Source organism: Chenopodium album, chromosome 27 (genome assembly GCF_948465745.1).
Source record: "Chenopodium album chromosome 27, dcCheAlbu1.1, whole genome shotgun sequence".
NCBI classification, from domain to species: Eukaryota; Viridiplantae; Streptophyta; class Magnoliopsida; order Caryophyllales; family Amaranthaceae; genus Chenopodium; species Chenopodium album.
The window spans coordinates 30,179,782-30,206,372 of NC_137860.1; the positions used below are offsets into that span (position 1 = coordinate 30,179,782).

Consider the following 26,591-nt stretch of genomic DNA (forward strand, 5'->3'; position numbering starts at 1 on the left):
CCTAACTTCTAAAATGCTTGTGAGCAAGATCCTTCTAAAATATACGGTATAATAATAGATATTTATTAAAATATACGGAGTAATAGATATCAAATGATAATATCAAATAGATAGTGTCAAAGTTAAAGAGTTGCAACTAAAAATACAAGTAGAAGTAAAAGTCGTAAACAAAACTACGGAGGTAGGATTACTTTGATTAGTCATAGTTTGGCAAACACATAAATGCCGAGTACTCCGTATTTTGGAAATGTTCATGAAAGTTTGTAAAGTTGAACCTTCTAAAAGAAAATTGTTGTAGACTTGATGAATGGTAGAAAGTCAATAAAAGGAAGCATAACTACAAGTCTATAACAATTATAAACATTTCCAAAACCGAGTACGAAGTACGAACTTCTTTGACTCCAATCAAATAAGGTATATTCTTTCAAAAAAAAAAAAAAATCAAATAAGGTATTACACATTCCAACATCAAAAAAAATTCAGAAAAAAACATTTGAACGCGGTAGTATTACGGAGTAGGTAAATAACTAAATACTCCGTAACAACTCATTTAAGACAACAGATCTGAAAAAATGGAAATAAAAATAATATTGCCTCTATTCCTTAAGTTTGCAATAATGTATTTATTTATTTTGAGAGTCAATTTGTACTTCCTCATCGATATGTAATTAAAAACAAGTCGTTTTGCAATATTATTCGATCTACAATGCATTTTACCATACAAACTACGGAGTACAAAGTAATACGAAGTATTCAATATCATACATTATTACTGTATTTTTAGATGTTTAGATTTATAGGGTCATAAGGGTGAATGATGAAAATTAATCCGAAATCTCCTAAAAGTAGGACCCGTCGGTGGTAAGTTGGTAGGATAGATTACGCTATATATTTGTAGTATGTCCTCCGTATGTGTATGTATGACCATGAGGAAGATGACCCCACATTGAAAAGCCTTGGGAACTTCCAATTACCTCCAATTTCAAAATGTGAAAGCACCTTCTTATCTCCCCATATTTCACATAATAATACTAATATTATTATTATTATTATTATTATTATTATTATTATTATTATACTTATACCTTTGAATTGAATATTTCCTAAACTTGAAGCTTCCTTCTTCCTCCCTTTCAACCAAACACACTCTTCTCTCTATCTGGCCATCCATCACTATCCCCTCTTCCTACCTTCGAAAGCTGCTCTCTCACTTACCCAACTTTTTCTATTCAACTTAACGTTACCCCTTTAAATCCCTTAAATTTCCGAAAATTATAAACTCACTCAATTCAATTATAGTCCGATACATCATCTAGAAAATGTATCATAATAATGGTTTCCTTATCACATTTTTCTTAGTCTTTTTGGTATCGGCCAACGCCGATACCATTGGTCAAAGGTTTAAGGAAGCACCACAATATTACAACGCCCCGAGTTGTCCAAACATTGTGACGACTCACGATAGTAGTTTACAAGATGTGAACCCTTACGGGTCCGAGGAGGCCGTGCACGTTGCGATGACGCTTGATTTAACATACCTTCGTGGCTCAATGGCCGCGATCTTATCGGTCCTACAACACACGTCGTGTCCACAGAACATCTTCTTTCACTTTGTGATCTCGTCGTCTACACCAACCTCGAATTTACGGGCCACGATTGCAACCTCGTTCCCGTATCTTCATTTCGAACTATACCCCTTCGATGACGATTCCGTTTCGGGTTTAATCTCGACTTCGATTCGGTCAGCACTCGATTGTCCATTAAACTACGCGCGATCGTACCTCGCGAACCTCCTCCCGCTTTGTGTGTCCCGAGTCGTGTACCTAGATAGCGATGTCGTCGTTGTCGACGACATCGCTACGCTGTACAATGTCGACTTGGTGGATGATAAAGTATTGGCTGCGCCACAATATTGCAACGCCAACTTCACTGCTTACTTCACCTCCACTTTTTGGTCCAACCCTTCCTTGTCCGTCACGTTTGCTGACAGAGAAGCGTGTTACTTTAACACGGGGGTAATGGTCATCGACTTGAATCGTTGGCGGGCGGGTGATTATACCCGTCGGATCGAGGATTGGATGGAGCTTCAAAAGCGAATGCGGATTTACGAGCTCGGTTCTTTACCCCCATTTTTACTAGTTTTCGCCGGGAATATTGTCCCGGTTGATCATAGATGGAACCAACATGGTCTTGGTGGCGATAATTTTCGTGGGCTTTGTCGGGATTTACATCCGGGCCCAGTTAGCCTTCTCCACTGGAGTGGGAAAGGCAAACCCTGGGCCCGTCTAGACGCTAATCGCCCTTGCCCTCTAGACGCCCTGTGGGCCCCTTACGACCTTCTCCAAACCCCCTACGCCGCCGCTCTGGAGTCGTAAAGATAAATCAACGAGAAAGTATTGCATAAGTCCGGACTCACCGACGGTTCAAAATTGGTCAGGTATTGATCAGCTTTTTCCTAATTAACACTAATAATAATATAATAATACGACGATCAACGTGGGGTCGGGAGTATTATTACTGTTATTATTATTATTATTGTTATTATTATTAAATAGCTCGGCTGCCGACACAATATATGGATCTGTATGTATGTAAGATTCTCTGGCGCTGCATAGTCGGAGGGTTATTATTATTATTTTTGGTTACATAAACTTGTAGTGTCATTAATAACAAGTGCTTCAATGTAAATGGGAGAGAATGAAGAACACAAAGCAGTAAAGAAGAAGGAATTGAAGATAAAGATGATCAAATGAAGGTGATGAATTGAAGATAAGTTTAATTACATGTATTTCTGTAATTGTTTTTTTTTGTTTTATTATATACCATATAGTAGTATTATAAAATACAAGTACATGGGAGTTAATTAATGAGGGGAATTAGTTAGCTAGAGGAAATGGTGGGGGAAAGTAGAAGAGAGTTATAAATAGAAAAGCACATGCTTCAAATTTTGTTGTAATAAATTTTCCATATGGGATGGAACAAGTATCATATGGCATTATTCGTTGCATATACTACGAATAATGAAACTTGTACATAAATCATTTTGCTCAATTAATAGAAAATAAATAAAATAATTTGATGTCTTTGTTCATTGTTTCTTACGATACTTTTTTTAATTTTTTCTTTTTATGTTTGGGTTTTTTCTGATATACTTTGTATATTTGATATTTTTACTGTTATATTTATGTTTTTCTAGTACCATTTTGTTTTTTAAGGAAGAAAATACAAAATTCAATACTCCGTACTACTTGGATGGCTGATGTATATGTGGAATTTTAATTTTGAATAATAATGTAACGACCAACGAGTGTATTGTACAATATGCCTAGTGTAGTAGTGTGTTCAAAGGTGAAAATGAAAGTACAATAGATTAAATCTCAAATAAATAAATCAGCCCCCAAGGTAAATGCGAAATGACTTTGCTACTAATGATGATGATGAGCACGTACGGTATGTTATTCCATTATTTTTATTATATATGATTGTATGTCAAAGATATCTTTACTACTCTTTGGGTCAAAAAAATAAAAACGACATCTTTACTACTCCGTACTACATATATATAAGTATTAAAAGTTGTTTCGAATTAAGTCTTCTACATGTTACATTGCGTGCAGAGTGATATCTTCCTGGCCTTCTTTGTTAACTATGATCTCATGCCATTTTTACATTAAAAATAATCGTAACTATGATTTATACAAGAATTGAACTCATGATCTCATGACTAAACAATAAAAATTCAACCATTGAGTTATGTCATTATATTTGTCTTTATTGCAAGCAAAATAGAAAAAAAATGCAATTTTGTGAAACAAAGAAGTCTATTAATAACATAATAGATAAAATTCAATAAAAGTAAAATTGAATCATGCATGTCATGCATAATTAATATAATAATATATGCATATAATAATTATTAACCAAGGCATCATTCCAACCTAAAAGTTAGTTTTAGTCTTCACAAGAAGACACTGCAAGATCTACAAGTAACTTCTCCCCCTATATCATAAAGATTTGAATTCTGCACTACTTACATAATATTTAACTTTATATCCACTGTCCAATGAGATGTAATATATATGATGCTTCGCAATGTGTATCATCTACTTAATTTTTATAATTTAATTAAATTAAGATGTTACTAAAACCATGAATGATAAAAAAATGGTGCATCAATAATAAAGGTCAACTTAAACATGATTCAACTTTAAAAACAAGAAAAGTATAATTAAATATAGAGTTCAAAGTTGAGTGTATGGTTACTTATAATGAAATTAATGTACATAGAAAGTGAGGAACGAAGAAGTAATGCAAAGTTGTAAATTTGTCATGTATTATTTGTATTTGCATTATATGGCAAGGTTGTAATAATAGAGGGACAAAGAAATAGAAAATGACATTTCTTTGTACTATTGAGTTGTGATTTATATCAATATTTAGTGGAACGGTACTATAATAGTATAAATGGTTGTTGCGGTGTAAAAGATAGCTACATTGGTATATATTTTTAAACCTAATGTATATACACAAGTATATGGTTAGGTGATGATGTATGTAATTAATGACAAATATATATACGTAGTACTTCTAATGCTACAATTAATATGCAAATGATGCATTATTATTTAGGAAATTTTGCAAAAAACCACCTTTTAAATCTTGTTTTTTGCATTTAACCACCTTTTAAAAAAAATGTTGCAAACAACTACCAATTTTAAAAATTTTGTTGCAACTTACCACCAATTCAATGTAAAACAATTAATAAATTTGGCTAAAAAAGTGGTAATTTGCAACAAAATATTTAAAATTTGTGGTATTTTGCAACATTATTTTTAAAAGGTGGTTATTTGCAAAAAAAACAAGATTTAAAAGGTGGTTTTTTTGCAAAATTTCCTATTATTTATTATACCATTGTGAAATATATATATATTTTACCATTGTGAAATATATATATATTTTACCATTGTGAAATATAATACGGAGTAGTAAAAACTAAAAATAAAATATATGCTTTAATGGTATTGTTTATTATATACCTATATAAATAAATGATACACATAAAAACACTAATAAGATTCGTAAAAATACCGCTATTAAGTATTAACCAATACATCAAGTAAAATATATCCTTTCACTAATTTGCTCAACACAAAGGCCCAATGCAATCAAAATTTCACTCATAAAAAGCATTAAATGGCAAATTACGTATACAAAAAGGTTGATCCGTTAGTAAAAAAGAAAAAAAAGAAAAAGTTTTTCCTTCAAAAAAAAAAAAAAAAGGTGAGTCCAAGCTTTATTCCAATGATGACGTGTAGAGAGAGTGTAGTCAGCTAGAATCTCTAAAGACTAAAGTCCAAACATGTGATATGGGCTGCTCACCAATTAGCCAAATTCTATGAGTGATAGATAAATTTACAGTTCATAATAGTAACTTATCAGGGCAAAAATGTCTTTTTATGCATTAAGTTAGTGAAACATCATACAACTATACAAGTATTTATTATTGAGGGAACAAGGTTTTGTTTTTTTTTTTTTTTTTTTTTTTTTTTTTTTTTTTTGGTAATTATTTTTTTAAAAAATTTTTTAAGAACAAGTTTTTTTTTGTTTTTTTTTTTTTTTTTTTTTTTTTAGGCAAAACGTAACAACAAGTGAAATTTAGTATCCAAAGAAGAAATAAGGTAAGCTAATTGTATTCCATTTTTTCTATTTTATGTTTTGAATGAATGTAAGTCCAATAAAACTTGGACTTAGGTTGAATGTTACATAAAAGTTCCTTTTGATAAATGAATAATTTAAATATGTAAAAAAATTACTTGCAAAAATATAGAAAATTGATCAATAAAAATGGCAATAATGATTAGGGGGAGGGTGTGATGAAAATTTGCAAAGCCTCCTTAAGAGGAGGATTTGCTACGACAATAAAATCAAAATAATGTTAGATTAATATTTAATATAATAATAATATTTTTATTTTATTATAAATTGAATGTCAAGGCTTTCTTTTCGGATAAGCCATTACATAAGATGAGTGTTAAAGCATGGAAGCTTCTCATTTTTATAATTATTTGCAAATTATAGAATATATAGATCAACAATAACAATGGCAAAAATGGTTAGGAGGACCGTGTGGTAGAACTTTGCAGAAACCTCCTTTACTACAAGAACTGCTACATAAACTGTTGCATTTGGTTTCACTTGCAGATCCTGGAATACATACTCCTATATGATTGTCTTGACAACATGTTACTTTTGAATCTCCAAGATCATCAGCTGCATGCCAATATCATATTATTGTATACATCAAACAAAATAATCTATACTATAGTTGTTTAATGCAATGTGATTACATTTATTAATTACATAGACCAAAATAATCAACACGTACATACAATTTATTATTTTACTGAAATTAATAGATAAGTAAGGTACAAACCTGAACAAACCACAAGGGCAACAAAGAGTAGAGCTACAATCATACTGATTTTCTTCATGTCTTCCGAAGTTTTTTTGAGATCCTAAAAAATAACCGAACTTAAGTATGCGCTTTGTATATATAATTAATAATGTGTAAATATATTTCAATAATATGCTACTTGTAGTTTAAAAAAAAAGTTATGCATGTAATAACACTAATGAGTTGAATAATACAGGTAGGGGAAAAAATTGATCCAATACCCTAGAATTTTGTTGACAATAGTAATTAACTAATTATGTTACCTTCAAATTTTCAATAGACAAGTCTAGAAATATTAAGTTATTAACACCAAAACTATTGATAGATTGACAAGAATTCTTAGATTGATCATGATCATATATATAGTGTTGTATTTTACCAAAAATAAAAAAGTATAGTTGTTAGATCAATTTTAATTTGGTAAATATTTTTATATGCCAGAAAATATATAGAAGATTTTCTAAATATGTAATTTTGGTCATTTGAATCAATTTTACTAATAATTTAAAAGATCTAATAAAAGCAATTTGACAATATGTATTTACTAATTTGTGTTAAGGTAATAAAAAGAGTTTCTTCAAAAAAAAAAAATAAAAAAATAAAAAGAGTTAGAGAAAAAAAAAAAAAACACTTTCCTTAATCGTTTTGCCTATAGTTAATGGAAAATTTTGCACCATAATCATAAATAAGAACGAAATACTGTGCTCCGTATACCATTGTCACAAAAAGATATGACAAAGATTTTGAAAGACAATGACATTTCCAAAAATCTTGATAATTATGGCATATTTCTAAATTATGACGAACATGCATGGCTTTCTCTAAACTTATTGACAAATTAATTTAATCAAATTAAACTATTTTTACAGTTTAAAATTATTAATAAACTGATTTACTGTAAAATAGTTTTTAGTTTAATGATTTTACAATCATCTTGTTTTAAGTTGTGAATGTCATATGTCAACTGTGAGTAGCTAAATTGGTGAATCCATAATCTATTAATCTACATCTCCAAAGGTTTCTAAACAAGAATTCGTACTTTGTATTTTGTACAATGTACGATAATAACTAAGGAGTATATCAGTATATGTAAACAATGTACAAAGTATTATGAACATGAAGATACTATACCATCAAACTAAGCTAGATGGTACGGATTGTACCTTTCAATCTCAAAGTTAAAAATTCAATCTCATCAGAAACACTTTGGGACGAGGATCCCTTATCCTTTCTCCCTTAGCGTTATAGTATTTGCTGATCCGTAAAAAACGTGAGGTTAAGATAAGGTTAGATTTATTTACCATTGATATAATTTTACTAACAGTCAAGTCAAAATCGGAATGTTTAAGAGAGAGTACAGTAGTATTTTTATTGTTTGAACTTTAGCAATATTGAAACACAGACATAGAAACGAGCTTGAAAATTGAAATTCATAGTTAAAAATGGGGCCAAATCATTGCATCTTAACCAGCTTCATCATCTTCAAGTTTGATTGCTTCTTCCTAGCAAATAATCTGTTGATTGTAAGTTTTTTCAGAATTTTAATTTCTTCCCTCCAATATTTACATTTTTACATTAACGATAATTTGCAACTCCATTTTAATTTCTATACCCTTATTATTGAATTGACAAATTATATACTTTAATTGAGTTTTGTGGCTCAAATTTGCCACTTTTTTCTGGGTTGTCCCTCAATTTCTATTTTATGAAACATTATTCAGTTGAGCAGATTTTATCGAGCTATTGCAATTTCAGATCTTTTTTTTCCCCTTTATTATCGGGTTTCAATAAATGATAAGGAGTACTCCCTTCGTCCGAAATTAATAGTTATATTGATGGTGTAATTTGAACTCGTTACGTGACAACTAAATACAGATGGAGTAGTGAATTGCATATTTAGATGGGAATTGAAATACTGTGGTGCATTTTAATGGAGATGGATATACTCTTAATTTCCTTTTAAAATTAAATGACTTCCTTCAATTGGATTTATTTAGGTTCTAAGTTTGTTCATGTATCTAAATGTTCACACCTCTCTTCATGCATGTACATTCAAATTCTTTATTTTCTCATGTTTTGGAAAACAATACTACCTTTGTCCGGAATTAATAATCATGTTAATGTAATTTGGACTCGTAATGTAACAACTAAACACGGATGGAGTTTGTGAATTGCATCATTGTATGGGAATTGTAATACTGTAATGCACTTAAATGGAGATAATACTCAGTATTTCCCTTTAAATTCAATTACCTTTCTTAATTATAATTCTTTAGGTTCTGATCTTGTTCATGTATCTGAATGTTCACACCTCCTTCCATGTATGATTAGCCATATTTGGACCAAAATTTCTGTTTCTGTGAACTTGTAAAGTAACAGCTTAAATGTTAAATGAACTGTTTGTTTTCATCAACTTGTTATTATGTGAGATGTTACATTTTTCAATGTTTCACCTTTAGTTCTGTATGTTTACCATTTGTTTATGTGAAGATTATATAAATAGTCGCGTTGAAGCATCCATTACAATGTAATCCATAAGCATTATCTTTAGAATTCACTTAGAAAGTTAGAAGTTGAACCATGTCTCTCTTTTGTACCATTTTCGTTGTATTGTTTATCACCTCATCACCGTTCTTTGGGGCAGGGGAAAATGCTGATGATCCGAGGATTCAAAACTATATTGTTAGGATTGAAAATGACTATAAACCTGCTGCATATTTTGATGTTGTGGAGTGGTATAGCTCCATTCTTAATAGCATTGGATTCAATGTTATCCAAGAGGAAGGAGGGAAAGGCAGTAGTAATTTCCTTCATGTTTATGGAACTGTCTTTCATGGATTCTCTGCTCGATTGACCTTTGAGCAAGCCCAGTTGCTTAAAACCCAACCTGGTGTGCTTGGACTCTTCCCAGACCAAGTGTACCACCTTCAAACGACAAGAACACCACATTTCCTAGGTCTTGATTCCTACCAAGAACCGGTTGGTTTGTTGAAGGAGTCTGACTTGGGCTCTAATGTCGTGATTGGTTTCCTTGATTCTGGGATTTCGCCTGAGAGCCCAAGCTTCAGCGATGAGGGGCTAAGCTCAGTCCCTGCCCACTTCAAGGGGGTTTGTGATGGAGGCATAGACTTTCCTTCCTCATTGTGCAATAAGAAAATAGTTGGGGCCAGGTACTTCTCTAAAGGGATACTGACAATGAAGGGTGCTAATGAGGAAGAGCCTCAGTCAGCTAGAGACTATGAAGGGCATGGGACTCACACAGCTTCAACGGCTGCAGGTAGAGGCCTTAATGCCTCTTTCTTCGGCTACGCTGAAGGAAGGGCCACCGGGATTGCCCCCAAGGCAAGACTGGCCATATACAAGGTTTGTTGGACGAATGGGTGTGGGGCATCCGACATATTGGCTGCATTAGACAAAGCAGTCCAAGACGGGGTTGATATTATTTCCCTCTCTCTCGGTGGTTCTCCAACACGGTATTCTACTGACCCCATTGCAATAGGGTGTTTTGCAGCTGTTGAGAAGGGGATATTTGTCTCAGCTTCAGCAGGAAATACTGGGCCTGAATTCAGAACAGTATCAAACATAGCTCCGTGGATCACCACTGTTGGGGCAAGTTCCATTGATCGGACCTTCCCTGCTGATCTTGTCCTTGGAAATGGCATCATATTGACGGGAGCTTCTTTATATACTGGTGAACCGATGAAGGATAAACAATTCTTCCCTATCATTGATTTGGGGGGTTCAACTTGTGAAGCAGATTTTTTAGATCATGACTTAGTCAAAGGTAAAATAGTTGTCTGTTTACATGGTTTTATTAGCACAATACAGAAGGGCTTGAATGTTAAGGAGGCAGGAGGATTGGGCATTGTTATTGCCAATGATGACGTTCAAGGGGAGAGTCTAAAAAGTGATTCTCATCTGGTCCCTGGATTATCCATTACCAAATCATCCTATGATAAACTTGTTGGTTACTTGAATTCAACTCGACATCCCAAGGCCACAATAGTGTTCCATGGGACTAAAGTTGGCAGCAGTCTAGCCCCAGCAGTGGCTGCATTTTCATCTCGGGGTCCACACTTTGAGTCTATTTACCTTCTTAAGCCTGATATAATTGCTCCTGGTGTTGACATCCTTGCTGCTTGGCCCAAAAAGGTTCCACCTTCTGGATTGGGACTTACAGAGGATTCACGACATTCTTGGTTTAATATCATATCCGGAACTTCCATGTCTTGCCCTCACGTGTCAGGCATTGCAGCCCTTCTCAAGGGAGCTCACTCAGACTGGTCACCAGCCATGATTCGTTCAGCATTAATGACGACCTCGTATAATAATTACTCTGATGGTAAGCCTTTAGTAGACCAAAAATCTTACACTGAAGCATCAATCTGGGCCACTGGTGCAGGCCATGTACATCCTGTAATGGCAAATGATCCAGGTTTGACTTATGACATAGATATGGACTCTTATGTTGATTTCCTTTGTGCCTCTAAATATACTGAGGATGAAATAAGGACCATTGCTAGAAGGGTTGTTAGTTGTGACAAGAAGGCTCTTAAGCAATGGGAACTGAATTATCCAGCCATCATTGTCGCATTCAATCAAACCCAAGAGTCTAGTGCAATTGAGTTTATTGTCACAAGGACTTTAACCAATGTGGGTGTGATAGCGTCTAACTATACAGCTATAATTTCCAGCCCTAAAGGGACACTTGTGACTGTTAATCCTCCCAAATTAAGTTTCAAGGTGAAGGGTGAGAAGCAAAACTTCAGAGTCAAAGTCTCAACCACGAAAATTCCTTTCAAGGATGAAGAGGTGGGTTGGCTGACTTGGACAGACGGTCAGCACAATGTTACAATTCCTCTGGTTGTGGTTTTTAAGAACAATCACTGATTTGCATGATGAAAATTACATTATTAATAATTTTAGTAATACTTCATTTTGAAAATTGTAATGTTAGCAATATCATATTGTTTATGCTTAAGGCAATTCAGAGATTGAATGATTCCATATGCGATATGATTTATCATATTCTATTTAACTATTTTCAGCATTTTCTTAGGCTAATTTCTGAGCTGCAAAGGTTTATTTTTGTTTAAAGACCGTGAACATAGTTAAAAATAACCATGAATGTAACAAAGGGGAGGAAGACCTAAACTTTGAGCGTTGATGACAGTGAAGATTAAGCGTGGTGGGAGAATCTACAGTATGGTGAGCAAAAAAACATGTCAACAGGATTTGAACTCCAAAGTTTGATAAGCTAATACCCTTTTAGTCTGTCAATGTGTAGTTTTTTTTTTCTTTTCTTTTTTGATATATTCACAGGTGAAGGAAAATCTATGGCACCTTTCTTGAAGTTTCTTCCATCAATTCAGAGTATTGATGCCTTGAAGAGGTCAACAAATACTACAAATTTGACAGCAGGACATAGAAATTCACTTCATGTACTTTATGTAGCTGATTTGTTGCTTACATGCATGGTAATACAATGCTGACAAAAATTATTGGCAGAGATCATCCATGTCGCTTGGAGGCCGTCTCTTCTGTCAGAGAGCTGTAAGTCTTCTCAATGAATTTTGCTATGATATTAATGAATTTAATATTATTGCTCGCCTGTAGTGTTTGAAATGTCATTGAGGTAAAAAACCTGTGTCTTCAGCTTCAGCTGTAATCTGCTCTATCACAATTATATACAGAAAATCGTAGGACTTCAGATATCCATAGCTTATTTAATTTATCGGTTTTATCTGAAGCTACCTTTTGTTCCAAGTCTTCATAGTAGTACAAATTTGTGCAATTATGTGGACTCAGTTTACGCAATGTGATGCAATGAAGCACTGAACATGTTTTTGTTTTTGCTTTGTTTATTTATTTATTTTTTTTTTTTTTTTGGTAAAATTAAATCAAATACTATGATAGGAAATGTAGTGACCATTGTGCTCAACTTTTTCTTGGCCAAAACCCAAAAGTTTTGACTAGGATTAGATGTTAAGGCTAGAAGGAAATGTTATATATCCCTCTTAAATAATTTGTAACTCTTGCTTTCCTTGACAAGCCTCAACCTACTGAAATTTTAAATTTATCTATGTTCAGAGCACGCACTGGATGCATTAGTAATTATGTGTATGGTCTCTTCAATTTTATATACCTCTTCTTATGCCAAATGTAGAATAATATTGAAATATGCTTTCATGTGCATTTTGAAGTTTAATTCACTAATTTTAACCATTTGGTATGAGTTTCCTAACGGCTAACGCTACTGCACTACCGTTATTTCTCAAATTTCTGTATTGTATGACAATCCAATAATTTGCACTCACTTTCATAAAGTGATATTTGAGTTGTACATCACTTTTTACTAATATAACTAGAGAAAGTTGCATGCTTGTTTAGAAAACCGATTGGAAGCCAATACATGAACAGCTAGTTGTTCATGAAATTACATGTTTACTTTGTGTTAGGAATTTGTTGATTCATATGGTTATGAAATTACTAATAATGCATTATATCATACTTACTAAAAAACTAAATAAAATGCATATAGTGTGGCATTATGATGATGTATCAGGAAATGGTCCCTCCCTCCAACCCCATCATAATGCTACTGCATTTTAGATACTGCAATTACTGTAGAACAGCTAGTAATTACTTAATTTAGCTATCTGATTGAGACTCTGTGGTTCAGCTTTAGTAATAGTTCATAAAAGTAAGCTTATAGTTCTCTACAAAGACTAGTTTTTATGAGATGCAGATATGTTGACTTAATGAACAACCTCGGATGCTTTAATTGAGTGAACTGATATTTTAAAAACATTGATGCTCATTTTCTCCTCTCTACTTTTATTCTATCTCCCAGAAAGGCTCTTTGATTTTGTATATTGATTTATCAGGTATACATTTTAGTGTAAGTATTTTTGATCTATGAGTTATCGTTGGTTTATAATTATATTATAGAAATTTATTTGAGAAATCTATCTGATATCTTCTTATATGTTATACATATTTTTTATTTGTGGATTTTTGATGTGAAATGGTGTTTAAACTCTTCCTTATTGTAGTTACACAGCTTTGTCTGACTGTTCTACTTTTAAGCTGATGTGTGTCTTATAGAGTCCAGGTAACTGTGAACTGAAGCAAATAATGAGTAACAGACAATACTTAAGGAGGAAAAGGTCTGTAGAGACATCTGCCGACCCGGATGAAGGGAAATCATGGAGATTCTTGAGAGTTATGCCAACTTCCATTCTTCAAGAAAGCATGCAGGTAAATCTAGGTTTTTTTTTTTTTTTTTTTTTAAATGCTTAAAATCATTGGTAGTTTACCTGATAGGTTGTCCAGATGATTTTCCTGAGGAAACACAGATTTGTTTCGCTTAAACATCTTGAATTAGTGTTTCTGCAAACTATTATGGCTTCTCCATTGCACCATTATGGTTTTAAATTGATTTGAAACAGATTTAAATGGGTCAATCATGTGGTATCTTGTTTCCAAAATCTGTTTGAATTCCATCTGACCTGCCTATGTTATTTGAAGTGAAATTTTCGTTTTAAATTGTTGGAAATTAAATTAAATTTTCTAATTAATATCACAGAGGACCCCTTGTGATTTTGCCAGCAAATTTCGGTCCAAATCATCTGTATCTGTCTCACTCAGTGGTGCAAACAACTCCTGGATTGTCAAAGTATCTAAGAAAAAAAACAAGCTCCAATTCTGTACCGGGTGGGACAAATTTATAAAGGATAATTCCGTAGATGATGGAAGTATGATCTTATTCAAATATAAAGGAGATTGTAGATTCAAATTTTGCATATTTGATCCTGCTGGCTGTGAAACCCTACCATGTCATATCCATTATGGAAAACAAAAGATCGACTCTTGCGGTGAGGAAATGCGAGAAGTAGATGAGGAAGACTTTGGTGAAAAACCTTTGCCGAATTCTCCTAAGAGTAAGATATTGTACATATAACCTCTTTATATTTTTCTTTTAAAGAATTGCCCATTTTGAACTTTGTTAGGACGTAATATATCTTTGAGGTACGGTGTCTATCAAATTATTTCAGGCTCGAGCAAGGAGGACATCAATCATGCCATCAATTACGAGGACAACACCAAACTTGAGGAATTTTTGGTCTCCTTGAAGAATCCCTTCTTTTTTGCTAAGAATAGCTCTAGAAGCGAACTGGTAATATTAGCACCTCCCTTGCCCCCTCCCCCTTTCCTTTATACCAGAAAAAATCAAGTAACAGTACACTAGGAATAGTACATATACATGCTCTAAAATTTAACATGAAGGTCATGAACTACTCTACAATCCATAATTACGATCAAGTAGCTCATTAACTTTGGTGGTTTTACGAGGCTTCCATGTGAACTCGTGAACATGAATTTTCATTATATCATGTTACCAATACTTAAACATTCTTCTTTGTCATGTTCATTCTTACATCGTATAAATCAAGTCTGTAATCATGAAATAATGAAAATAATTTAACTTCTTGCTTCCATCTGCAGGTAATTCCTACAGAAATCATATATACTTTCGGAATCCAATTTGATGAGCCATTTTCAATCAAAGACCCAAAGAAAAGGAATTGGGAAGTACGAGTTGTGACCTGGAAAGATGGTAGAGTAAGGCTCACTGGTTGGAACAAAGTCCGCAAATATAACTTCATTACAGACAAGGATGCCTGTGTCTGTGAGCTCATTCCTAGCAATGTGCCAACTTACAGTTCCATCAAGGTGCATATATTCCGGAATCAGAAAAAACCGGCTACATTCTGATAGATTTGAACATCGGTCATATCAGTGATTTCTCGTTTCTAATGACTGAAGGAAAGCTCCTGTCATGGATTAGCTGTTAGTCTATAACATACTCTGTACCAGATTTGTAAAATTAGATGTCAAAACTTGATGCTGAAGTGTTGAACTTCCTGCTTATTAAGAGTTGTACTAATTATCATCTTTAACTCTTTGCGAGGACCTTGTAGCAGGTTTTAGATTTTACAAGTATTATCTTGTATCTTTAATAATGGCTCATAAGTCATAACCTCAAAGGCTCAAACTACGATAAATGCTACTTAAACAGCCAATTAGAGGTTTGATCAATTTAAAAAGCCAATTTGGGTGTTTGGTAAATAGCTTATTAAAAGAGCTTTTTGGGCTCAAAAAGCTATTTTAGAAAAAGCTCATTATAAGAGCTTTTTCAAATAAGCTTATTGAATAATTAACTTTTTGTTGCACTAAAACAACTAACAATTAACAGCTATTTACCAAACATTTTTACACAACCAGCTGATTATAACCAACTAGTCAAATCAGCTAATACAATTAGTTTTGTCAATCAGCTACCAGCTAATTGCCAAACAGGACCGTAACCCAATCGGGCTCCGATCTAGGAATCTGAATTAACACCTCTAATAGGACAAACCCAATTTGAGCCATTTTGAACTAACTTATTATGATTCGTTACAAGACAACCCACTTATGAGATATGACCCAACTTGCTACTCCCTCCGTTTCATAATGATGTTCCTGTTTCGCAAATCGATGCAAATTTTACCCATCTTTGACCGCAAATATCTTTAATCTCACACTAGCAAAAATTATAAAAGTTAGATATTAATAATCTACTCACCAAGACGAATCAAACTAGATCCCACATGACTATATTTGCTCTTATAGATTAAGAGAAATTTAGAAGATTCTCTCTTTCTTAAAAAAGTCAAAGATTCAAAACAGGAACATTACTATGGAACGGAGGGAGTATTGATCAATGGTTTTGACCAACCCTATATATTGGGGCTGATATTACACAATTGGCCCTTACTTTTGACTCTACTTATGACGGATTGACGCAGAACTGTAACAAAACAGTGCAACTCTGCAAATGTTTTGATTTGACTTTGATGTTTCATTGTCTTTTACTACTGTAAAATCAACCTTTCAAATTTAATCAACCCTCTTTTCTTTCCCCTTTAAAACAACAAACCCACCCCAAAAAAAAAAAAAAAAAAAAACTCCTCTGTAATTTCTAAAACCCTAGATTTCTCAAAGATTGGAACTTTGAAGATGTGTCCTTCAGATAAAAAGCACCCACAATTCTTCAAAGTGTTTCAACCACAACAATCTTCTGAAAATTTGGTACGTTTTTCATATGATACTTTTACCAAAGTTTTTTTTGTTATATCCCCTGTTTTCATCCCTTAAATTTTCATGCTTTCTTATTGTTAATATTAAGTCAGTCGATTAAGCAAGATTAATACTTTCGTATACATTAATAATTTTTGTTGTAATGTCGATAAATTTTATATCTTTTTCCATGTTTCCTTGTAATTAGTATGATTATGGGTTATATACTAATTTAGATAATTACTTGATAATGTAGAAGTTTAATGTAATCTAAAACTATAGATTATGAATTAAAATTTAGTAATTTGCAGAAGCTTCCACCTGCATTTGAAGAGAAGTTAGCAGGAGAAATCCCGAGCAGAGTGTTCTTAAAAAATAGAAATAGTAGTAAGCATTGGCTGGTAGATGTGGGCAGAATTGATGGTAGATTATGTTTTCAAAAGGGTTGGTCTACATTTGTCTTGAAAAATTCCTTGAATTTGGGAGATTTTATGGTTTTCAAGTATAATGGACAGCGGATTTTTGATGTTTTAATACTTGGGAGACATGGTATCGAAAAGGAATTAGTTGGGGCGGAGGGGACTGAAGAACTCGTAAAGGAGGAGGAGGAGGATGAGGACGAGGATGAAGATGAAGATGAAGGGATGCGCTACACAATGTCTAGGAATATCTCATCTAAGAAAAATTGTAAGATACTTTTAACTCTTTTAGTTAATCTTAATTTTTTCTCCCTTTGGTTGTTTTTTGTTTGTTTGTTTGTTTGTCATATGATTTTAATAATAAATTGGAGTCTTAATATTTTTGGTCTCACAATTGTTGTCTTCCTGTTCCTATATTATAAAGTTTGTCTCTCTTCTTGGTTTGTTGCCTTCTTTGGCTAATAACTCAGCTGAACTGAAGTGAACTGAAATGAATATTTTATAAGAGAAGGAAATTAGGAGTCGAACTGAACTGAACTAAATTTCAACGTATGAGAACAGGCCCTAAGTAATTATTTTCTCAATGTCAAGGCACAATTTTTTGTTACTCTACATATATTAATAAGGCGTTCATTTTGGAACGAAGGGAGTAGTTTACTTAATTCGAAATAATTCTTATATGTTGTTGGTGAATTGGTTGTGTGTAAACCAAAGCTGAATTTGAGATTTCTAGGTATCCTACTAGCTTTCTTCTTTGGTCACTAATGTGTGAAATTGTGCAAGGCAGAATCGATGCAGTTAGAATGGAAAAGTCGAGGAGGAATTTTTTTGTGGAAATTCTGAGATGTTTTGAAGGACTTAAAGCAATATAGTTTGTATGAATATATTATCAGCAATGTGAGATTTCAATCGAGCATTAGGATGTATTCCCGGTGTTGGAAGCTGAATAAATTGTTGAAGCACTCTTAGGACTATAGGACTAATAGGTGCAGAAGCATTGGTTGAAAGGTTTGAGCTGCAAATCGTATTATGTATTCTGTCATTTCATATTTCCTCGTTTCTCTGTATTTCGATTTGTTGCTTGTATAAGAGGTTTGTTTAGTGACATCAGGCAAACTTGGTTAATGAGAGAATTCTGGAGTGAAGATGTAAACTAACTCTTTTTATTGCAAATTCTGTTTTTGTTGCCCTTGAAAGTAGAACAAGTCTTCTTTTATTAGCCATGCTTAATCTTGCTGGTTTGGGATTACATGTTTGATGTTTATATCATAGTTTTTCTTGAACATAAACTAAAACACCGCCTTTTCTCACCCTGAGCCTTAAATTTACTCTCCTTTACAACTCTACAATCTATACCATTTTGTACTTGCTAATACCAAGTGTGGTCAATTTAAGCATTCAACGGGTTGTCTTCATACTTCAAATTCAGTTATTTACTCAAATTTAGCATTAGAAGTTAATAGATCCAGAACCCTTTACCATAGGGGTTTTCACTAGGATCATTGTATTATACTCCATACAGGATGTTTTGTAACTTTTCCGCTTATCTTCCTACTTCAGTGTCCGAGCACATTACAAACAGTGATGAAGATGATATTGATGAAGATTACAGCGATGAAGATGACTATGAAGACGAGGATGAAGATTTTAAGCCTACTCGAAAGCTCAGGAAATTATAAGAGAAAAATGGTAAGTTCTCCCACTCACTTATAACATGAAACATGTTTAGTTGATACCAACTAACACTCTTTGACATTCCCATATCAGGTTAAGCAAGAGTATTATTGTCCTCCAAGACGCGAAAGGAAGAAGCTGGTGCAGATTAGATTATATGTACAAGCCTGGCACCATTCTTTGTGAGTTCTTGCCTCAAAGCAAAGATACTTGTGAAATCATCGTCTCTGATATTGTCCAAAGGCAACTAATTTAATTAACAATGCAGCTGTATGAAATGATCTAGTAGTTTTAATATTGTTCTATCAGATTTGGGAATGAAATATAACTTCTTTTTATTTTTCACAATATATATCTGTCAGATGTGTGACTTGGTCAAATAAATGGATAGCATTATTGTTATTTCCTTTTTAAGGATTTGGATCTAGATTTGCTGCTATCTTAATATGATTCTATATATGGGTTATTATTTTCTACACTGAAATGTCTAGTACAAGTACTTCTTTTTATTGGTCTAGTAAGTGGCAAGCATAACAAACTACCCGAAGGGAAAATACGGGAAAAAAGCCTCTAATGAGCCTGAAGGGGGTCGATCTCTAGACCTCAGGAACATTTCTAAATACTAGCGATATCACTACTCCACAACCTTAATCTCCACTCAATCCAAGTATAGGGTCAGACAATCTGATATATAATGCAGCATTAGAATTCTGCAATTATGCTAATTATTTCAGAATAAAAAACCACCAATAACAACTATTTGCAACCTGTTAAAAGGCACTATTGACAAAACCAAGTTGCTGATAAAATATGTCCTACAGTAAAATCCAAAAATAGATGAACATTTTTTTTATGTAGTTGGGATTTGCCAAATAAAATAAAAAAATGTCTAAAACACCCTTGCTAATTGCTAATTTCTAATCATGTAGCATATTGTTAATATTTTATATAAGGGTAGTTATTATTTATTGATGATAAAAACAGTGCTGTTGTAGTCTCGTGGAGCATTTGGTCACCAAAATGGGACCCACTTAGTACAGATTCACTATATGTACAGCTCTTCTTCACACATATTAAGAATAAAATAAATGGGGCATATCTCCATAAAGATCAATATATATAAATTAATGCTTCAAATTGTAAAACTATCCAATATATAAGCTATAATACAGTAAGATTCCTCTGGATCTTAGTCTTTTTTTGTCAATAGTTTACTCTTTGTTATTATGTGGGTGAAGATTTCTTGCAGAAATTGTTTTTCAGCTTTTTTAGGAATACAGTTTGAAGCAAAACTGAAATCTTGCAGTCTGAAATAGTGGTGGAGAAAATGGCAGAAGCAAAGGTCATCATATTGTACATTGCTTATGCCATCTTCTTTCTCCCTATCTTTCTCTTACTCTTTTTGCTTGGATTTGTCAAAAGTAAGCTCTCTCCCTCTGTCCTCTTTTTTTTTTTTTTTTTTTTTTTTTTGTGTGTGTATGAGCCGTAAAGGATAGTGATGTAGACGGGATTTGATTCACAATGTCTAGTTGCTGTTGTATTTCTGCAGATTTGATTGACATGTGAAATACTTGAACTTGCAGGTGCAATATTCAGCCCCTTTGTGTTTCTAGTGATTGCTATTGGGGACACTGGTATTGTAATAGGGCTATGGCCTTGCCATCTTTTTTACAGCATCTACTGCATCATCAGGTAATTTCTTTGGTAGCTTAGATTAATTTATTCACTTGTTTAATTTGCAAGATCCAAACTTTATTTGGTTGATCCATAAGAGAAGGGCTTAAACTTGTATACAATAGGTTGTATTGTAAACATGCTAAGTCTCCTCAGTTTAGTTATATGTCAACTTTGTTGAATTTTTATATTTACTATCTCCGTTTCATAATAGTTGCACGACTTGTGTTTTCATAGCCCGAATCTTTTATTGTTGCAAAAATTATAAATAGTAAATATTTTGAAAATAAACATTGAGGCGCTTCTAACATTCACTTGACTATGCTTTCTCCTATATACTAGTTGGAAGTTACAGTCAATATTTGTAAGGCCTGACCTTCAAATGAGAATGGTGCAACTGTTTGAAACATAGGAAGTACTCATATATGAATTGGGGCGATTATGCTAGTTGTATATAAGACTCTGATTTGATAATTGAAAGATAATCCATACTGATTTTGTGGGTTGCAGGACCAAGAAATTTGGCCCATTTATGAAGGGTGCGTTGATCCTGCTATCCCCCCTACCAATTGCAGTTTGGACAGTAGTTGGGGTAGTAGGCAGTGTTATAATGGCAATATATTATGCATTTGTTTGGCCTGTTATGGAAACTTTTAAGGCAATCAGTGAGGAAGGCTTATCAGTTCCTCAGAAGTTGCTTAAATGCTTAACGGTATGCTTACCAATTCAAAGCTCGTATATGACATTTTTGGATTTTATTTTGGCTGAGGCTATATGTTTATGGATATGAGCATGTTTATGATTAGGATGGTACTTGGAGCAATGTATGGGGAGCATGCACTATTGTGCGCGATTTTGCAGATTTCTCCTTCCATTCTTATTTCTCTGTGATGGATGGATTACTCGAATCAAAGGGAGAGAAGCCCATTGAACTCAAGTATGTTTCCGTTGCCTTGAATTTATGTATCTTTTAAGCATTTGATGATGTACAGAGTTTTGTTTGCAGAGTTTCAAGGACTAGTATTTATAATAGTTACTAAGCTAATTTTTATGAATTTTAACACATGAGAATGTTGAACAACTTTCTTTTGCTTTTTTTTTTTTTTCTTTTCTGCCAATCTAAAGTATTGAACTCAGAGCAAAAATTGAAGATGTGTGTGTGTGTGTGACTTGAACCTAAGCAATTTAGTACGAAGTATATACCATTTCCATTTCACTCCAACATCTGAAAATCAACCACCTGTGATTAGGGAGGTTAAAGCTTTCATGAGCTCATGGTTACATATCAGAAATTAGAGCATTGCTGAAAAATTACAGAGAGAAGTGCTCAAATCTGTGTAATGCAAAAACCAAAAGCCAGAATTATGCTAATAAATTCTGAACATGGGATCCACAATCTGTATTCTAACTCGTGTCCTCTGAATTTGAAGTCGTATGAAGTAATAACCTATTCCATGAATATCTGGTTTCAAAATTATCATTGTTATGCAATGCAATCAAGTTCAACAACATGTGCACACTTTAGTTTGTAATATGTACTTGTAATTGGGTACATATGCAACCAAAACCATGAAGTTTTAATCAAGAGTCTTCCTTTTTTTATTCTGACTATAGCTATTTATGATAGTTAAGTTCATTTTATTTTTTATCATATTTTACATATTTTGACCTCCTTGAACAAATATATCTAGAAAACTGAACTTTTTCTCTCTGTAGGGTTCTGCAGATTCCAGGGTGTGTTGTATGTGCTGCTCTTGGAATCTTGGTGGATGTGATATTTATTTCACTAATTACACTTTACAAAGCTCCGATTTTACTACTTAAAGGATGGCATCGGTTGGTACAAGATCTTGTGGGAAGAGAAGGACCCTTCCTTGAAACTGTTTGCGTCCCCTTTGCAGGGCTTCTAATCGTCCTGTGGCCAGCTGCTGTCCTTGTAGCTATTGTTTGTGGCATTCTTTCAAGCATTGGATTCGGTTGCTATGCTGCTTTGGTTGCATATCAGGTACCCTTTTTCTATTGTTTCCCTCCATAAATGTGTCAACAGGGCACAACATTGATCCCTTCATATGTCACAATTTACTCGACCCTTTACTGATTTTTGATTCGCAATGGTATGTAGGAAGAGTCTACAAAGAAAGGATTGCTCTATGTCATAGCATCTGTATCCATTTTCGACGAGTACACTAATGACCTTCTTTATTTGAGAGAAGGTTCTTGCTTTCCAAGGTATAATTTGATTTTAGCAGACTAAAAAAATGATGCTTCTCTTTGGGCCTTTTGTTTTCAAAATTTCAAGGGTACAACATACAGTAAAAATCAATCTATCAGTAAACATAATTCAGTTTTAATAAATATCTTCTGAAAAGATTAGCCTTATTCTTGAAAGTGTGATGCATGAGTAATTTCAGAAATATGACCATTATCCATTTGGGCAGCCAGACCTGTATATCGAGCAGGAGTAGGTTCCAGTTTCTCGTTGCTTCCTGTGAAGGGACTGCATGAACAATTCAATGGTGGGAACCATAATAAGGATCCTCTTCTGAGAACTCCTTCACAGAAGAAGAGAGCATTGCATTCCATGCTGGTAGGTATCAAATATGACATTTGATTGAACAAAGGAAAAGTTAGAAAGATTAATATTACACCCACTGATGTATAAAACAGATATGGGACAGTTTCTTCAAAGCGTGTGAGCATGATGGAAAAGAGCTTCTCAGAAAGGGAGCTATCACAATTGCAGACCTTGATGCGTGGCAACAGTCAAACAACAACAACAAGATAATCAATGTAGGAGTTCCTGCTTATGTAATCATAGATTGCATCCTCCGCTCTATTAAAAGTGGCTCAACGGGATTTCTTTTGAGTAAGAGCTTTTTGCCATTCCTCTACTCCTCACCTCTGTATCTGATTTCTGTAAATCAAATTTAATCTCTCTTAAGTCCTAACCCCTGTCCACACGATGTGTCTTCAGGTAACAATGTTGAATTGACAAGCCTGAACAGGCCTGAGGGAAGGGTGTTTGATTGGTTATTTGAGCCAATGAGCATCATGAAAGAGCAGCTCAGGAGCCTGAAATTGGTAGAGTCCGAAGAGTTGTATCTCTACAAACTGTGTCTATATAATGGAGATGCAAGAAGGATGGAAGCTTGGAACAATGGTGGTGCACCTCCACATGAAGAGATTAGAAGAGCTCAATTGGAGGGTATTAGTAGAAGGTAATTACAAATTCACTCTGTCCTTTATGAAGTAGTATGTCCAGCATTAGAGATTTGCACCAGTTTAGGACTAGAACATAGGTGAGACTTGGTACTTTGACAGGTAATAGTTGAAAATAATGGATATTAGGAATGCAGCATCCATAGGATGGGGGCATGGGGGCGCGTGAGAGGAAAAAAACATCAATTGATATATGTGCCCAGTAGGGTGTTTGAACAAATGAATTGTTTTTATAGCTCAGATTGGAACCATGTATACAATGAGGGACACATTGCTGGTTGTATAAGGTTAGAATAATATTTTGAAGCTCAACTCTTGATATCATGATCTGGAATTTTCAGGCTGCATGGCTTCTGTTTGACAATCTCAAGATTTCCAACATCTCGGCGAAAATTTATTCAAGTTCACAAGGATATAGCACAAGAATCAAACCGAAGGTCATTATCTTTAGGATCAGGAGCAGTATGAAATCATTTTGGCATATGACAAATACTGATATTAAAGCTTGAACGGATCAGTCAATTTTTTTACCACACATTCTTTTTCTTTGTTTAGCATCGGCTTGCATGTATTGCAGTGTAATTACAAGAACTCTGAACTTAAGAAAAATCTCGCTATATTACTGTCACAATACTCATTATAGCAAAACCCATGTAGCTAATTTCCCCCCTTAAATGTTAGAATTTCTTTATGCATGGAATTTGCACTTTAACAGCTATCCTGATGTGCTTGAGTTCAACAACTGTTTGAATACTATATTAAACCTAAGAATACATTTCCTTGATCTGTATAAACTAAGTTATCATATTTATCAAAAAGTAAACAGTGATAGCTTATTAGCTTATGTGCAAAGTGATTGATTAAATACAGTGCTCAAATAGCAATTTGTATATGAAGCTACATAATACTGTAGGATCAGCTTTTTGGATTTCAAGATTGTACAAATTCATTATCATGATATTTCATTTTTTGTTTTCCAAATAGGATTGTAAGAACCTATGAACATTAAGATCCTTCCTGAGTGTCAGAATTGGTAGCGTTTATCAGGATCTATAAAATTAAGATTGCAGTCCATGTTGCACTGATGCTTGGAAACATTTTACATAACCTGGTTATATAATACACTGATCTGAGAAAAAAAGACTGATCGAAACATCTAATGATCAAGAGGTTGCTTGAAGCATTCAATAGTTACAGGAGATTCAGATTTCCTATTCTGAAGCTGTTCATAAGACGTCAATTGCCGGATTCTTGGAATGCCTTTTCTAGCCAGAATCATGGAAGAAACTCCTGTGAACATCAGAATCCCGGCAAGTATCCAACTGAACTGCAAATTAGCCAAGGCTCTTGCTCTGAAATCTGCTTCAGGGGATCCACAGGTGACTGCTCCGTGCATCATCTCACTACTGCCAGCTTTATCCATCTGCGGAAAGCAACCTTTTGGGATTAACTTGGGAACCCATAGCATGAATCCCATGTTAACAAACCAACACCCTTGAAAAACAACAGAAACAGAAAGCACAAGTGCTGCAGGGAAACTAGCAGGGAAGACTGTCATTGCTACAGCTGCAAGGAAAGAAACCAAGGCGATGAGCTGCAACAGCCCATGGTACTGCCCTTCAAGGCCAACATGGTCAGTTGAGTGGAAATGAAGCAGAAAAAGCTCTTGACCAAAAACAGATGCAGCCATGATTCCAACAAGACTAGAGACTGATTCAGATATCTGATTCAACTCAGCATAGTAGGCAAAACCTGTGAAGATCGCGAGGTGGATGAACATGGTTGCATGCTCAAAGTTGTCAAGCTTGAAACTGAGATGAAAAGCCGGGTAATCAAGGACTTGGAGGATGATTGCAAGGACCGAAAAAGACAAGATGAGGATGAGCTCCAACTCCTTGAGCTTCAACAGAGAATTATTCAAGGGGTACCAAAATTTCGAGATGAAATTAGAAGGACCTTTGAGATAATATGATCTGATGGTGTTGATAATGTGCCATACACCAAGAATTGTTAAGGCCAAACCAGGTACAAAATGCCCTACAAAAGTCCCCATAATTCTCTATTTTGGTAATTTTTGAGTGGTTTGTTATTTTTCCATATATGTTCATTCAATATACATCAATAATGCTGCTTTTATATATAAACTTGAATCTAACCAAAGTTCAGAAATTGTTTTTATGTAACACACGTAAGTTGGTGCATGGTGCATAGATCTTCCATAAAGTATGAAAAGATTCCTTCCATTAGATTACCACCTTTATAATCAAGTGGTCCTTTCAAAAGAAAGTGTGTTAAAAGAGGAAGATTAATCAGAAACAATTAAAATGATGAGAAAGTAATATGTAATCTAATCACATAATGATTATGAAAAGGTTACTATTTGCAAGTAATTAGCTTGTTTAATTGGTGATTATTTGTTTGGTTTATAAGTAGTGTAATTAAGGTGGGTTATTAATAAGTTGATGAAAGTCATGTCAGCTCCCCACTTTGTTGTGAATTGTGATGGAAGATGACATGCTAGATATAGAGAGTGGGTTTATAAAGATAAAACCAGCAAAAAAGAGTAACCCACTCCATGAGGTCCACAATCTCTTGGTGCATCAATAAGAGTTTTGAAGAAATCTTAGGAAAAGTTTGGTATGAGAGTGTCTTTCATAGTTTCAATAACTTTTTCTAGATCATAGTGTGATTTGAGAGGGAGGGAGGAAGAAGAGGGTTTTTTTTTTTTTTTTCTCCCCATAGAATGGCTTATGAACGTAGTCGTCCATGTACTTTTTTTTTTATTTACATTTAGGGGAAAATAAACCTCATCGCTTTACATGTGAGTTTTGTCATGTACATAACATGCAAGATTTGATTAATGGACTATGAGAAGTAGCTAAGTGAAGAAAAGGAAGTGTTGAGATTAAAATAGAAGAGACGATGACTTTTATCATATAACCAGTTGTACCTCACATTGTACGGAATAAAACCGTTATTGCTCTAGAGGAGCAAATTTCTTTCTAGCTTATTTCCTTACATGCACA

The 26,591-nt window shown here is 34.0% G+C and overlaps 4 protein-coding genes and 1 pseudogene across 4 annotated transcripts; 4 read left to right on the plus strand and 1 right to left on the minus strand.

Annotated features, from left to right (window-relative positions):
- Positions 1-1,111: 1,111 nt before the first annotated feature.
- On the plus strand, positions 1,112-3,204 carry LOC145619437 (putative galacturonosyltransferase-like 1). The gene has a single exon (XM_081674124.1). The coding sequence runs from the start codon at positions 1,320-1,322 to the stop codon at positions 2,373-2,375; it is 1,056 nt and encodes a 351-aa protein (XP_081530250.1). The 5' UTR covers positions 1,112-1,319; the 3' UTR covers positions 2,376-3,204.
- Positions 3,205-9,034: 5,830 nt separating this feature from the next.
- LOC145620019 (subtilisin-like protease SBT1.5 pseudogene) lies at positions 9,035-11,581 on the plus strand (annotated as a pseudogene).
- Positions 11,582-13,572: 1,991 nt separating this feature from the next.
- Positions 13,573-15,411, plus strand: LOC145621612 (B3 domain-containing protein REM21-like). Its single transcript, XM_081676339.1, has 4 exons — positions 13,573-13,714; positions 14,043-14,397; positions 14,512-14,633; positions 14,963-15,411. Exons 1-4 carry the CDS (start codon positions 13,592-13,594, stop codon positions 15,230-15,232), a joined length of 870 nt encoding a protein of 289 aa, XP_081532465.1. The 5' UTR covers positions 13,573-13,591; the 3' UTR covers positions 15,233-15,411.
- A 4,383-nt stretch (positions 15,412-19,794) lies between these two features.
- LOC145620510 (putative membrane protein At3g27390) lies at positions 19,795-24,265 on the plus strand. Its single transcript, XM_081675194.1, has 10 exons — positions 19,795-20,093; positions 20,256-20,364; positions 20,857-21,058; positions 21,153-21,283; positions 22,063-22,351; positions 22,469-22,575; positions 22,789-22,933; positions 23,014-23,212; positions 23,321-23,564; positions 23,907-24,265. The coding sequence occupies exons 1-10, from the start codon at positions 20,000-20,002 to the stop codon at positions 24,031-24,033; spliced, it is 1,647 nt and encodes a 548-aa protein (XP_081531320.1). The 5' UTR covers positions 19,795-19,999; the 3' UTR covers positions 24,034-24,265.
- LOC145620511 (uncharacterized) lies at positions 24,235-25,683 on the minus strand. The gene has a single exon (XM_081675195.1). It carries the CDS (start codon positions 25,616-25,618, stop codon positions 24,722-24,724), a length of 897 nt encoding a protein of 298 aa, XP_081531321.1. The 5' UTR covers positions 25,619-25,683; the 3' UTR covers positions 24,235-24,721.
- Positions 25,684-26,591: the final 908 nt, after the last annotated feature.

Bases quoted from the DNA above. Each gene is read 5' to 3' on its own strand.
- LOC145619437 (XM_081674124.1), top strand. From the start codon at position 1,320: ATGTATCATAATAATGGTTTCCTTATCACATTTTTCTTAGTCTTTTTG.
- LOC145620510 (XM_081675194.1), top strand. From the start codon at position 20,000: ATGGCAGAAGCAAAGGTCATCATATTGTACATTGCTTATGCCATCTTC. The intron at 21,059-21,152 runs GTATGCTTACCA...GTTTATGATTAG, and splicing joins AGTTGCTTAAATGCTTAACG to GATGGTACTTGGAGCAATGT. The intron at 22,576-22,788 runs GTATAATTTGAT...TTGGGCAGCCAG, and splicing joins GAAGGTTCTTGCTTTCCAAG to ACCTGTATATCGAGCAGGAG.
- LOC145620511 (XM_081675195.1), bottom strand. From the start codon at position 25,618: ATGGGGACTTTTGTAGGGCATTTTGTACCTGGTTTGGCCTTAACAATT.
- LOC145621612 (XM_081676339.1), top strand. From the start codon at position 13,592: ATGAGTAACAGACAATACTTAAGGAGGAAAAGGTCTGTAGAGACATCT. The intron at 13,715-14,042 runs GTAAATCTAGGT...TTAATATCACAG, and splicing joins TTCTTCAAGAAAGCATGCAG to AGGACCCCTTGTGATTTTGC. The intron at 14,634-14,962 runs GTAATATTAGCA...TTCCATCTGCAG, and splicing joins ATAGCTCTAGAAGCGAACTG to GTAATTCCTACAGAAATCAT.